Source organism: Podarcis erhardii (assembly GCF_964252035.2).
Source record: "Podarcis erhardii genome assembly, chromosome: 14".
Classification (NCBI taxonomy): domain Eukaryota; kingdom Metazoa; phylum Chordata; class Lepidosauria; order Squamata; family Lacertidae; genus Podarcis; species Podarcis erhardii.
Window position 1 is genome coordinate 50211909 of NC_138503.1, and position 15232 is coordinate 50227140.

A 15232-nucleotide genomic window follows, 5' to 3' on the forward strand; every position below is an offset into this window, starting at 1 on the left:
TGCTGCACTTACTGCCTTTACAATGCTATCATACCAGTTTCCTGATTCGACGGGGAGGTTGTTGAATGAGCTGGTTTTTTGTCTTTCTGCCCCGGACTCGGAGTTATGTCAACAGCTGCCCTGTGAACATCTGCAGGCTTGTGAGCGGTTCTGGGGTCACTGTGGCCAGGGACTCTGCAAAAGGAGGGAAGCAAGCATTGAGAGAAGGGGCCCAGGGTCCTCTAAACCCAACAACCCTAAAAGGGCTTTTGACAGAGCTGTTTATATCCTGCGCTAGACAAATAATGCAAACCCTGCTCTAATACAAACCAACTTTCTGCCATCTGCCTTATTGCAGGGCAGATTCGAGGGTAAACCATATGTGGAACGAGTCTGCCCCTGCAGCTTGATGGAGGTAGAAATTGTCTCTCATGTCTTGTTTCTACAAGGATATACGCTCGGTATTTATCACTCCTGTTATACAAAAATCTCCAAATGCTTCCAAATTTCAATGTCTAAAACTCCTGGACAAGGATCCAGAGATCACGCTAAGGGTGGCCAAATTCTGTGCGACTGCCATAAAACTTAGGGAACAAGCTGATTAAGGTCTCAAATGACAATTTTAGGTTATATTTTAGTGATGAAGATTTAATATATATTTTTAACTTCCGCTATATCTGTATTGTCTCTGTTATACCCAATTGCAATTCAATGTATTCCTGTTGTGTTTCATGATTTTCCTGATATTGTAAGTGAGCCGGAACTGGTCTGTGACCGTAATAATAAAATTCATTCATTCAACCAACTTTCCATGCCAATAAAAGCAGAATTTTACCCATGCAATTTACGCAGACTAAGTCGTGCATACATTTCCTCAATTTTCACAATTTATTCCGTGGGACATTGAAGCTCCAAGCATGATTGCTGGAACATTCCATCCTGGTTGCTCGACCAATTGTTTTGCCAAATATTGCCTATGGCACACTTTTGTTGTGTGTGTCCGCCATTGTGTGTGTCCACAAACACAACCTTATGTTCTCCACCCAACCGAAATCCCCTCTTCTCCTGCCCTACTCACCTGTTTGCCACCGGCTTCAGCAGAGATCTCCAATCCGCTGGCATTTCTGATTTCTCTTCCGCAATGCTTGCAGCTCCCACTGGAGAAAGAATTCATCCACGAATGAGACTATAAGAAGGCAGCTATAATATGGTTACCAGATTTTTTTCAATGAATCTGAGTAGCAACAGGGAGTCAGTAGTGGGGATGGTGAGGCCCTCGTATCTACGGGACCGCCTCTCCTGGTATGCCCTGCAGAGGACCTTAAGGTCCATGAATAACCATAGTTTAGAGGTTCCAGGTCTTAAGGAAGTCAGACTATCCTCCACCAGGGCCAGGGCCTTTTCAGTGATGGCTCCGACCTGGTGGAATGCTCTGTCCCATGAGACCAGGGCCCTTCAGGATTTAACCTCCTTCCGTCGGGCCTGTAAGACAGAGCTATTCCGCCTGGCCCTTAATTTGAATTCAGCCTGATCTTTTATTTCCCTTCTCTTCCAGTATGGTGTAGTGGTTAAGAGCGGTAGTCTCGTAATCTGGGGAACCGGGTTCACAGCTCCGCTCCTCCACATGCAGCTGCTGGGTGGCCTTGGGCCAGTCACACTTCTTTGAAGTCTCTCAGCCCCACTCACCCCACAGAGTGTTTGTTGTGGGGGAGGAAGGGAAAGGAGAATGTTAGCCGCTTTGAGACTCCTTAAAGGGAGTGAAAGGCGGGATATCAAATCCAAACTACTCTTCTTCTTCTTCTTCTTCTTCTTCTTCTTCTTCTTCTTCTTCTTCTTCTTCTTCCTTCCCCCTCCCCTTTTATGAAGATTACCCGCTCTGAGACCCCACAGCTAATTCTCCCTTGACCTCCTCACTGGCCCAAGTAGGACCAATTCAGCCAGCTAGCCCTGGGTATGATCTAACTGATTTTTTAATTTTATTGTTATTCATGTTTTTATACTGTCTTTTATGCTGCTTTTATAATTGCCGTATTTTTTGCTCTATAAGACTCACTTTTTCCCTCCTAAAAAGTAAGGGGAAATGTGTGTGCGTCTTATGGAGCGAATGCAGGCTGCGCAGCTATCCCAGAAGCCAGAACAGCAAGAGGGATTGCTGCTTTCACTGCGCAGTGATCCCTCTTGCTGTTCTGGCTTCTGAGATTCAGAATTTTTTCCCCCTTGTTTTCCTCCTCCAAAAACTAGGTGCGTCTTGTGGCCTGGTGCGTCTTATAGAGCGAAAAATACGGTAAGTGTTTTAAAGTGTTTTAAATTTGTTGTTAACCGCCCTGAGCCCGGTTTTTGAACCGGGAAGGGCGGGGTATAAATAAAAATGTATTATTTATTATAAAAGACCCTGGGCCCAAGCACGCATGCATATTGTATAAAGGTGCAAAGCCCTTCTTTCACACCCTGTGAAACATAAATGCACAGGTTTTTCCCCCATCTCATTCCCCCTTCCCCCTTTGTTTTGACAGATCAGGGGAGGCTCGGGAGTCACGGGCGAGCAGCCCTTGCCCAGGAGGGGCCAGCCTGGTAGTGCAGTTGGCTCTAGCTGGCTTCAGGAGCTGCTTGCTGCTGTGGCACAGGAAGAATGGCGGGCGCCACAGCAGTGAGCAGCTCCTGAAGCCAGCCAGAGCCAACTGCACTACCAGGCTGGCTCTAGGCTGCTGAGGCTGACGCTGCCACGTTTCCCGGGGACAGATTTGCATATCTGGGGACATTCCGGGGACGGAATATGTCCGGGAACAGATTTGCAAATCTGGGGACTATCCCCGGGAACCGGGGACGTCTGGTAACCCTAAGCTATAAGCCTTTTACACAGAACCCTCCATGCAAATCAGGACAGGCAGAATAGAATTAAAAAATTCCGTCCAGTAGCACCTTAGAGACCAACGAAGTTTGTTATTGGTATGAGCTTTCATGTGCATGCACACTTCTTCAAGTACACTTCGAAGTGCACACAAAAGCTCATCCCAATAACAAACTTAGTAGGTCTCTAAGGTGCTACTGGAAGGATTTTTTTTATTTTGTTTCGACTGCGGCAGACCAACACGGCTACCTACCTGTAACTAGGAAGAACAGAGTATGCAAGTTAAGGGCAGCATTCACACAAACCTGTTCAGTTCCACGCTATATTTGAGCTTCGACACAACATAAATTGCCACCCAGAAAACTAATAGAATATAGTGCGTGTTCAGCACTCGCGTCTGCATTATTTAATTAATTTTGTGACTGTGTGGAACCCAGTTCAGCTACTGATTGATTGTGTGACTGCAGTACATTGTTTATTGCTTTCGTTTTATGGATCAGTGGTCTCGTTGGATAGTAAAATTCATGTTCAATGGCTGTTTTAGGGGTTGTTTTTAAAAGTCTGGGATGGATTAATCCATTTTGCATTACTTACTATGGGAAAGCGTGCCTTGGTTTTGGAACGCTTTGGTTTTGGAATGGACTTCCAGAACGGATTAAGTTTGAGAACCAAGGTACCACTGTACTCTTAATCTCAGGGTTAGGAGTTTGAGACCCACGCTGGGCAAAACAGTCCTGCATTGCAAGGTGTTGGAAGAGATGCCCCATGTGGTCCCTTCCAGTTCTACAATTCAGTGTGTGCTGGTCCCGGGGGCTAACTGAGAGGCGAGGTCTGAGTCCAGTCTGAGGTCAATGGTGCAGTATGGAGGCTGTCCGTCAAAGCTGTAGCTGGGTCCAAGGCGGGGAGTCGGGTGGGGTCAGGAACTCTGGCAGAAGAGCAGGACAGGGTGCAGGCAGGAACAGGCTACCAACAATGTTGCTCCCACAACCTGGGACTGGGGCTGGCTGGCTTTTATCTGCCCCGAGGCACAGGGTGACCCCGATCCTCTGGTGACTCACCTCTCCTGGTCTGGAGGCGAGCACTCCTCCTGCGAGAACTTAGTTCCCTCCGCCTCTCTGCCCTGAGCCTCTGCAGATCAGGAGAGGCTGGAGGGTTCCCGGACCCAGAGGCAACCTCAGCTTCCTCTGACGGGGCTGAGAGTGGAGCACCTGCAGGCAATGGGTCCTCCATCACCTCAGGGGCCACAGCAGACTCAGCTGGTGCCTGCACCTGAGGACCCAGCACAGGTGAGGACCCTTCAGGCTCAAGCCTCAGCCATGGCTCAGCTGGTTCTGGAGGCGGGGACTCCTGTGCAGGCTGGGATTCCTCAGGTTCAGCCTCTGAGTCTCAATCCCAGGCCATCACATAGTGATTCTATTATTCAACCTGTTCTGCATTGGTAAGAAGTCTCATTTAGTGTGGCAGAATCTACACTTTGGAACTCCCTGCCTATTGACCTCAAGCAGGTACCTACACTGTATTCTTTTAAGCACCTGCTAAAAAGCATTCTTATTTAAGCAAGCTTACTAGGATGCTTAGAAAGGCTGGTGAGAATTTCAATCAGTTTTAGTTTGTTGACTTTTTCTACGTTTTAAAGAACTGTTGTAAATGTTTCTCAGCTTCATTATTTTATCTTTTTTCCTGAACTGCTTTGAGGTTGGTTAGTTTACTTACAAGGGGACACAGGTGGCGCTGTGGGTTAAACCACAGAGCCTAGGACTTGCTGATCAGAAGGTCGGCGGTTCGAATCCCTGTGACGGGGTGAGCTCCCGTTGCTCAGTCCCAGCTCCTGCCAACCTAGCAGTTCGAAAGCATGCCAAAGTGCAAGTAGATAAATAGGAACCGCTCCAGTGGGAAGGTAAACGGCATTTCCATGCGCTGCTCTGGTTTGCCAGAAGCGGCTTAGTCATGCTGGCCACATGACCCGGAAGCTGTCTGCGGACAAATGCCGGCTCCCTCGGCCCATAGAGCGAGATGAGTGCCGCAACCCCAGAGTCGGTCACGACTGGACCTAATGGTCAGGGGTCCCTTTACCTTTTTAGTTGGCTTACAATCGAGTGATGTATGGATTTCATGAAATGAATAAGCAAACGGACAAAAATGCGATGCAATGAGTAAATAAAGCAAGGGCCACTTTTTACCTTTGGAGACCTTAAAGTCCAGTTTATGCCCAGAGTCAGCTGCAGGTTTGCTGGGGGGCTGATCCTTAAGCCTGCTCTGGGGGGCCACCCCAACGCCCGCTTTGCCACCCAGATCCTTGGGCAAACGTTCAAGGGCGGGTGAAAGCGCCCGGGGTCCTTTCCGTGGATCTTCCATGGCAGCTGGCACGCTGACAGGCCTGGAAGGCTTCCAGTCTGAGATGCTTTTCGTCTCGATATGCTGTGTGCCAGAGGTGGCTGGAGATGGCTTGCTGCTATGGGCAAGAGGAGGACATTAGCCCTTTGGCCAGTGGGATGGGCAATGGACAACATCCAGCTGACCACCAACCCCTCCCAAGGCTAACAATAATAATTTATTATTTATACCCCTCTCAGGCGCTGTGGGTTAAACCACAGAGCCTAGGACTTGCTGATCAGAAAGTTGGCGGTTCGAATCCCCATGACAGGGTGAGCTCCCATTGCTCGGTCCCTGCTCCTGCCAACCTAGCAGTTTGAAAGCACGTCCAAGTGCAAATAGATACAGTGGTGCCTCGCAAGACGAAATTAATTCGTTCCGCAAGTTTTTTCTTCTTGTGAGTTTTTCGTCTTGCGAAGCACGGTATCCCATAGGAATGCATTGAAAATCAATCAATGCGTTCCTATGGAGACCGTCCGGGGACAGAGGGGAAGCCCTGCGCGCCTTCCCCTCTGTCCCCGGACCTGTTTAAAGCAAGGGGCGGCGGGGAGAAGATTGCTTCTCCCCGTTGCCTGCCCCGCAATCTCCGGGGACAGAGGGGAAGGCGTGCGCGCCTTCCCCTCTGTCCCCTCTTTTGAAGCAAGGGGCGGAGGGGAGAAGATTGCTTCTCCCCGTTGCCGCCCCTTGGTTCAAAAGGGGTCCGGGGACAGCGGGGAAGATGCGCTGCGCTTCCCCGCTATCCCCGGAGCTTGTGGGGCAAGCTTCGTTTTGCGAAGCAAGCCCATAGGGAGATGCGTCTTGCGAAGCGGCTAAGAAAACGAAAAACTCCTTCGTCTAGCGAGTTTTTCGTCTTCCGAGGCGTTCGTCTTGCGGGGCACCACTGTAAATAGGTACCGCTCCAGCGGGAAGGTAAACGGCGTTTCCATGTGCTGCTCTGGTTCGCCAGAAGCGGCTTAGTCATGCTGGCCACATGACCTGGAAGCTGTACACCGGCTCCCTCAGCCTATAAAGCGAGAGGAGCACCACAACCCCAGAGTCGGCTACGACTGGACCTAATGGTCAGGGGTCCCTTTACCTTTACATCTAGCTGCGTTTCCCCAGCCACTCTGGGCAGCTTTCAACAAATGATTAAAAATACATTAAAACATCAGTCATTAAAAACTTCCCTAAACAGGGCTGCCTTCAGATGTCGTCTAAACGTTAGATAGCTGTTTATTTCCTTGACATCTGATGGGAGGGCGTTCCACAGGGCAGGAGCCACCATTGAGAAGGCCCTCTGCCTGGTTCCCTGTAACCTCACTTCTTGCAGTGAGGGAACTGCCAGAAGGTCCTTGGAGCTGGACCTCAGTTTCCGGGCTGAACGATGGGGGTGGAGACGCTCCTTCAGGTATTCTGGGACAAGGCCGTTTAGGGCTTTAAATTCAAAGCACACTTTGAATTGTGCTTGGAAATGTACTGGGAGCCAATGTAGGTCTTTCAGGACCTGTGTTACGTGGTCTTGGCGGCCGCTCCCAGTCACCAGCCCAGCTACCCACTAAGTCCCGTTGGGTAAGAACTTGTCTGGGAGGAAGCAAGATCTGTTTTTCTCAGGTAAAGTGTTACTCAAGAGGTATCAGAAGGAAATGTTTGAAAATTGATGAAAAACTATTATAGATAGATAGAAGAGGATTTACTCCACTCAACTATTTTGAGGACAGGTTATAACAATGTATAAAAGCCATAGCAGAAATTGGTGATGTGAAATTGGGATGGGTGTATTTTGAAACGATAGTTAGAAAAGCTGTTTTATTGGGAGCAGTGAAGGAGGGAGGAAAATAGAGGGGGTGGGTGGGAAGTCAGCTTTTAAATTTGAATTGAATTTGTATTAATTTGGTGACCATTTGTTTAAAAATATGGAAAATCAATAAAAATAATTGGCAAAAAAAGAGAGAAAGAAACTTGCATTCATAAAATTTCCAGCGTGTACATTGCAAGGCTGAAACTTCCCTCCCCAATTTCTAAACCTAGCCTGTGATTTATTTAGTTCTTTTTAAATATGAGGGAAGTAGAGAAGACCGGAAATTTGTTCAAATTAAAATTTCTACAACCGTAGTAAAACATGCAAGCATTTGCCTCACTAGTGTACAGGATCCCAAATCAGAGGGGCAAGTGTTTTTCCAGTTGCATGTTAAAAACAGAAGGGGTAGGGGGTTGGGTTTGCAAGAGAACTGGCCATTCGAGCCTCCCATTATCCAATGTAGGCAATTAGAACCTCCATCCCAAGAGCAGTATACCTCCAAGCACAAAAGGACTGCAGAATTTACGGGTGGTTGTGACTTTTCTAGCGCAGAGATGGGAACTTGCTTCCCGCTCAGGGGGACTGGAGGGACACAAAGCACTTACCGTATTCTTCGCTCCATAAGACACACTTTTTCCCTCCTAAAAAGTAAGGGGAAATGTCTGTGCGTCTTAAGGAGCGAATGCGTGGTCCTTGGAGCCGAATTGCCCAGAGGGCAAAAAGCAGGTCGTGCTTTTTTTTTTTAGAAAGAGGGAAGGGGGTGTTGAAACGAAGCCGCTGAGCAGCTGATCGGCAAGCGATCGGGAGGGAGATAAGGGACTCTAGAGATAAAGGAGGCTGCCTGAGAAGGGGGAAGTAAAAGCCCAAGGATCCTCAGGATTTTTGCATTGGATCACCCCAAATTCACCATCAAATCACATAGCATGTCCATGGCTATAGCCTGCACCAAAAAATAAATAATGCATTCACTGTTTTGTGGGGCCGCAATGGTGCAAAAACGTGGTTACAAAGCACGGATCCACATAGATTCTCAGGATTTTGCATTGGGCTACCCCAAACTCACTGTCAAATCATATATCTACACTTGATCTTAGCCAAAAGGCCGAGAAGCCTCATATATCATGTCTGTGGCCACAGCATGAACCACAAAAATCATATATCCACTGTTTCATTCAGAATATTTTTCCCTTGTTTTCCTCCTCTAAAAACTAGGTGCGTCTTATGGAGCGAAAAATACAGTGCATGCTAAAGATTGTGGAAAATTGTGGAAAGAAGGATTAAAATTTACTGCATGCAATGCCTTAAAAGAAAATATGATGAAAATGATGTATAGGTGGTATATTACTCCTGTGAAACTAGCTAAAATGTATAAAGTAAGTAATAAATGTCAGAAATGTAAAGAAAAAGAGGGAACATTTTATCACATGTGGTGGGAATGTAAAAAAGTGAAAAACTTCTGGGAAATGATATATAATGAGATGAAAAAGATGTTGAAATATATATTTATTAAAAAACCAGAAGCATTTTTACTTGGCATTGTAGGAGATGATATAAATAGAAAGGATTGTAAGTTGTTTTTATATGCAATGACGGCAGCAAGAATATTATTGGCACAAAGATGGAAGCAAGAAGAACTACCGACGAAATAAGAATGGAGGATGAAATTGATGGGACTATGCAGAATTAGATAAATTAACAGGAAGGGTTCGAAACCTGCGGGACCAGAGATTCTTGGAAGACTGGAGTAAACTTACGGACTATTTGAAAAGCAACTGTGGTGAACAGATTATGCTAGTAGGTTTGCAAGAAGTTTTGTAAGGTGAATTCTTTGAAATATTGCAGCAAAGACAATGACAAGAATTATTAGTTAAGGATAATTATAGGTAATAGGAAATTAAGAAATGCATAATAAGGGATAGAAGAACAGAATATCATCAGAGGTGTGGACAGAAGTCTAAAAATATTGTATAAGATGAGAAGTTATGTTGTATGAATGTTGGAATTAATATGTTAAAAAATCAATAAAAATGTATTTTTTTAAAACGCACTTACGTGCTGGATGCTGTTGAGCTGGTCGAATCGCCGCCAAAGCCACTAGTCCTGTTGGAGGAAGGCTGAAGTCCCGGCAAAGCCTGCATCAGGACGTTCCGTGCTCTGTCCTTCTCGCTGACATCCAGACCGCTCCCTGACGTGTGGGTCCCGGAAAAGGATGCTCTCCCGGAGACCCAAGGAGGGTTCAGAAGAGAGCCTTGGTTTTTAACCGGCTCCGTTTTGCTCGGAGGAAGTCCTGAGCTCCCGGATCCAGCCTGGAAAAATTTCTCCCGAGCCTGCTGTGTTTTGGCGGACGATGGTGTCCAGCGCGGTGGGGATGGAGAAGGGCTGGAAACGGCTAGAGAATCCGGTTTTCCCCCGGTAAGGTCTGACCAGTGCGAACTTGAGCTTGCGGACGCAGAGCTGCCTTTGTAATTCCCAGGTGGCTCAGAAGCTGCCAATTTCACGGACGACGTCTTGGATTCGAGTCCCTTCAAGTAGTTCTGTGCGGCGGAGGCAGGAGCGGGAGGTTTATCCTCGCTGGGGAAACCCCTCGTGCCGGAGGACAATGAATCCCGGAGGGGCGTCGGTTGCTCGTGCCGGTTACAGACAAAAGTGCCGGCATGGCTCCCCGCTTTGTAGTTTCCAGATTGCAGGGTGCTAGAGCACTCTTTGCACCTGGGGAGAAAAATGGCAGCAATACAATAACAAATATCTCCTGGCAGAAATAGAATGATCCTTGTAAAACAACAAATAAAGTAGAATGGGAACCTTTTACAAAGTACAGTGGTACCTCAGGTTTCATACGCTTCAGGTTACATACACTTCAGGTTACAAGCTCCGCTAACCCAGAAATAGTGCTTCAGGTTAAGAACTTTGCTTCAGGATGAGAACAGAAATCACGTGGTGGTAGTGTGGCGGCAGCGGGAGGCCCCATTAGCTAAATTGGTGCTTCAGGTTAAGAACAGTTTCAGGTTAAGAACAGACCTCTGGAACAAATTAAGTACTTAACCCGAGGTACCACTGTACTTAAAGAAACAACAAAATGAACTGGACTCCTTGGCAGGTTTTGAATAAACATACACAATTTTTTTTACTGGTAACATATTGATAGATTAATTAAGGATCTTTACAATTTTATAATATGCAGAAAAGAATATGTGCTGAGAAACCAGAGAGAGGAGCTGAGAGAAGTCTGTGGGGGTGGGAGGGTTTTTTTTTTCTTTTTGGGGGGAGGGGGAAAATGGCGGGGTAATGAGGATGATGTATTTTTGATAAACTGTTACGTTGAAATTCCTAATAATTTTTTTTTAAAAAACAACAACAAATATGTTTTTTAATATCTGGTGAGAACAAAGAAAGAAATACAATAATTTGGAACTGTGTGTGAAAAAAATTGTAGAAATAATAATACAATTAGTCTAATTGGAAGCCAAATGTGTTTGTTTTGGTTTTTTTTTCCTTTTTTCTTTTCCCCATTACCCTCCTCCCCCCTCCTTCTTCCCCTTCTCTTTTCTTTTTTGCGTCTCTTTTCTTGCTCTTTCTCTTTTTGATATGTTAAGAAAGAGATAAAGAGATAAAAGTGTAATATGAAAACTTCAGCAAGTTAAAAGTGATGTTGTGTAATTTTTCTATTACGATTTATATATTGTTAAAATTGCTTCATTGTAATGAATTGATGTAGCAACTATTGTGGGTTTTTCCTTTGTTATTGTTGAATTCTAAATAAAGTATTCTTCTTAAGAAAGAAAGAAAGAATGAAAGAATGAAAGAAAGAAAGAAAGAAAGAAAGAAAGAAAGAAAGAAAGAATAGAAAAATGGCAGACAGAGGGTGAGCGCTTTACGCAGAAAGTAGCAGCCCTTAAGATTATGCGTTTTATGAAGTGGAAAATGATAACAAGATTCCACGTTTGTTTCTCAAAATGAACGAGGCAAGTCTCTAGTCCCTTCTGAGTCCCAATGGTCTACTATTTTAACCAATACAAGATTTCTTCTGTGTCCAGTGCCACAGCTTTCAAATCCCCACTTGGCCGCGAATGAAGATCTCAGGGTGACCCTGGAGGGCAGTTGCTGCCCCTCGGTCTAACCTATCTCACCGGGTTGTTGTGGGGATAAAAGGAGATGGGGGTCTATCTTGTACGCCCCCTTAAGCAGCTTGGAGAAAAAGCGGGATATAAATGCCAATGCTAATTCTAATGCTAACAGCAGCAAAAATCCGAACACATTCCGGGAAACAATGTATAATGAAATGAAAAAAATGTTAAAAAACCAGAAGCTTTCTTATTATAAGTGCAGAAATACTGAAGGAGCTGAAAAGACGGTTTACGCCTACAACGACAGCTGCCAGAATGGAAAGGATGGAAAGACGAAAAGGTCCCAACCAGAGGGGAATAATAATAATAATAATAATAATAATAATAATAATAATAATAATAATAATAATTTGTTTATACCCCGCCCATCTGGCTGGGCTTCCCCAGACACTCTGGGCGGCATTCAACAAAATATTAAAATACAGTAATGCATCAAACATTAAAAGCTTCCCTAAACAGGGCTGCCTTCAGATGTCTTCTAATGGCAAGTTAAACTGATGGACTATGTTGAGATGGCGAAAATGACTGGAAAAATCAGAATTCAGGAAGACCAAGATTATAATAAAGACTGGAAGAAATTTATATTGTATTTGGAAGACCACTGTAAACAGTTAAGCTCTTTAACAGGACTTAAATAACACTTGTGAGTTAACAGAGACTTAAGATATAAATTATTAAATGGAAAAAATGGAAGGCATAAAATATGCATCAGGATTTTAATATTACAATAAATATTGTAATATTAAAGATATGTAACCACATGAAAGAATTAATTAGGCCTAGGACTAAATTAGGATTAAATAAATAAATAAGAAAATGTGCGATAAGAAAAGTTTGGAAATATGATTATGACTGTGATATGGTTTTATGAAAGAATGATATTGGAAACTGCTATATATAATTACTAAGAAATTCAGATGGAAAAGATTAGAGGAAGTCAAGTAATATGTTTATGAAGATGGATTTTAATTAATAATGTTTTAGTTTACGTGGTGATTTGATGTATTTTATGTTTCATATTCTCTTTTCTTTTTTTCTTTCCTTTTTTCCCTTTTATTATTGTTTACTCTCTCTTTTGTTATGTTTTTGTGTGAAAAATACCAAATATTATTGTGGGGAGGGGGGAACCACACAGCAGCAACAGCAACAACAACAACAACAACCCAAGCAGAGGAAAGGTGGAAACAAGGTGCGAATGCCACACCTGAACAGTACCTGAAGCAGTTCCTGTGATAAAGCTTCCCTTCCACCAGGAGGCGCTGTACCAGGTGGACGTGGTTTCCGCAGGTGGCGCAGTTGCTGCTTCGCATGTTGCTTCTCTCTGCTAAGACACGTCTCTGGGGGAGAAAAAGGCAAGAGAGAAGAACCTGAGACCTGACTCAAAGGGTCCATTTAACCCCGCCTCCCGTTTCGCACCGCAGCCAATCAGGTGCCTCCAGGAAGTGGATAAGCCGCTGGTTTCCAGAGATACACTGCCCCTAGACGTGAAAGCTCCATTCTTGGCTAGGTAAAGGTAAAGGGACCCCTGACCATTAGGTCCAGTCGTGGCCGACTCTGGGGTTGCGGTGCTCATCTCGCTTTATTGGCCGAGGGAGCCGGCGTACAGCTTCCGGGTCATGTGGCCAGCATGACTAAGCCGCTTCTGGCGAAGCAGAGCAGCACACGGAAACGCCGTTTACCTTCCCGCTGGAGTGGTACCTATTTATCTACTTGCACTTGACGTGCTTTCGAACTGCTAGGTTGACAGGAGCAGGGACCGAGCAACGGGACCTCACCCTGTCGCAGGGATTCGAACCGCCGACCTTCTGATCGGCAAGTCCTAGGCTCTGTGGTTTAACCCACAGCGCCACCCACATCACATCCAATTGTTGTCGACAGACTCCCTGCCCCTCCGTTTGGCTTCTAGGGCAAAAGATGGCGGATCCGTACCGCTGCCACTGGTGAGTTCTCCTTTGCCAGATTGCGAGAGGCTGGAACGGTCCTGGGTTCGGATGGCGGCAGGACTCGCGGGGGCTTGCTGGGGGCCGCCGGTTCAGAAACAACCTTCTTCCCCGTCGGCTCCTCGCTGGGTGCGGAAGAAGAGCGTTTTATGCCAGACATTCCTCCAACTGTTGGGAAAGGAAGGCAAAAAAAAGTCTCAAGAAGGAAGCCGGAAGCAGGACTGACCTAAGGTGGTTAGTCTGATCCTTATGTTTCCCTCCCCTTATGGTTTTGATGAGGCTGCATTTTAAATTGCATTTTAACCTGTATTTTAAATTGCCCCCCCCCCTTATTATGTTTTTACTGTAATTTTACTGTTGTTAGCCGCCCTGAGCCTGGCTCTTGCCAGGGAGGGCAGGGTATAAATAAAAATTATTATTATTATTATTATTATTATTATTATTATTATTATTATTATTAATCAATGCCCTAAACTGAGAAAACGTCAGCAGAACACTAATTGGATCTAATAAGCGGGTGACTGCAGTCTTTCAGTGTAACACAACCTCCTTTGCCAACCTGGTAGACCTCCAAATGTTTTGGAGAGCAACTCCCATCAACCGCAGTTTGGGGAAGACTGACTTAATGGATCTCACTGGGCTGTCAGGGGAATAAGTAGCTCAGACGCAATGAATAAGACATTCCACCAATACTTTTAAAGCACAATGGGTACCACTTTAAACCATCATGGCTTCCCCCAAGGAACCCTGGGAGCTGTAGTTTGTTGAGGGCGCTGAGCGTTGTTAGGAGACCCCGTTTCCCCTCACGGAACTACAGTTCCCAGAGTTCACTGGGAAGAGGGGGATCAATGGTTAAACCACTCTGGAAACTGGTTCTGGGAGGGGAAACAGGGGTCTCCTAACAACACCCAACAATGACTAACACAGTGACTGACAGCTGTCGCTTCCATCTAGTTGCTAGAACCCTTTTTTTTTTTAAGCGTTCATGCCAGCTGCGGATCTATTTTCAGACAAAAGCTCTGCAGGAGAAAAGGAAGGGGTTAGGGAAAATTACTTACTTGGCGACCGTCCATGGAAATAGTTATAATATTGGGAGACATAAGTGAGGATGCTCAGTCTGTCGGGCACTTTGAGAGCGACCATGTCCTCAGCGTCCAACAAGGCCGGGATGCCCAGTTCCATTTCGGCCACTTTGAAAGCCTATCAGTCGCAAACAGAGGAGAAAAGGAGCCCTGATGGTTGATTTTTTTTAAAATTTAATAATTTTTATTAAGTACAAATTAGAAAACATACATATCTACAAGAAAAGAAAATACAAAGGAAAAAGAAAATACATATAACCAAGGAAAAAAATTAGAGAATACTTTGCCTCTTTTCATATTTAGTTATTTATACCTCTATAAAATGCTATTTACAATAAAGGAGTGAAATGAAAGATAAGATATCAGAAAAAAGAAAAAAAGAACAAAGAAAAAAGAAAGTAAAAGAAAAGGATCATAGGTGAAAATTTTTAAAAATAGATAAGTATTCACTATACATAACCGTTTCCCATCTATATTTATATTCAATTGTATAAGTTCATCTTGTCCTTATCTACCTTAAAAAGTGTTGTTGTTTTTTAAAAGACTTCCACCGTTTGCCTCACGCGTTTTTAATAATCCGTTTGTCAAACCCTCTGTTCTTCATATTTTCCCTTTGGATTTCCTTAATATCTCACTTTATATTTTTTTATATTACGCACAAGATTATTCTAAACACAACCGGATTTTTATAGTCGGGCCCTGGTTTTGTAAATATTGTTGGTTTTGTAAATATTGTTGCTTTGTTTTGAAATCCCAAACCAATGAGAGGCCAGGCCAAGCCACGGTTTACAAAGCTGAACTATGGTTTGCTACAAAATCTAAAGCAGAGCTCCAAAACTTGGGTCTCCAGCTGTTTTTGGACTACAGTTCCCATCATCCCTGACCACTGATCCTGCTGATGGGAGTTGTAGTCCAAAAACAGCGGAGATCCAAGTTTCAGAAATCCTGATCGAAAGCAAGACTCGATTCGGGAGGGCCAGAAACACTCCAACGGCTTAGAGGGGCTGTCCAGGGGTCTCTGCCTGAGACCTCATTCGATGGAGATACCAGAGCCTACCAGATACCGTACCAGATCATGGATTGCCAACAGCTGTTACTCAAACCAATAT

The 15232-nt window shown here is 44.8% G+C and overlaps 1 protein-coding gene across 2 annotated transcripts in view; it reads right to left on the bottom strand.

Moving 5' to 3' along the window:
- The window catches only part of MICALL2 (MICAL like 2), a 52991-nt gene that overhangs the window by 15953 nt on the left and 21806 nt on the right, over positions 1–15232 (bottom strand). Inside the window, exons 3-9 of one of the 2 annotated variants that reach the window (XM_081839680.1) lie at positions 14100–14241; positions 13031–13209; positions 12317–12438; positions 9030–9686; positions 5008–5279; positions 1058–1136; positions 35–174 (exon numbers count right to left, since the gene is read on the bottom strand). In XM_081839680.1, coding sequence (XP_081695806.1) covers positions 35–174; positions 1058–1136; positions 5008–5279; positions 9030–9686; positions 12317–12438; positions 13031–13209; positions 14100–14241 — 1591 coding nt within the window. The remainder of the gene's footprint in view (positions 1–34; positions 175–1057; positions 1137–5007; positions 5280–9029; positions 9687–12316; positions 12439–13030; positions 13210–14099; positions 14242–15232) is intronic. The other variant, XM_081839681.1, reaches the window with a different exon arrangement.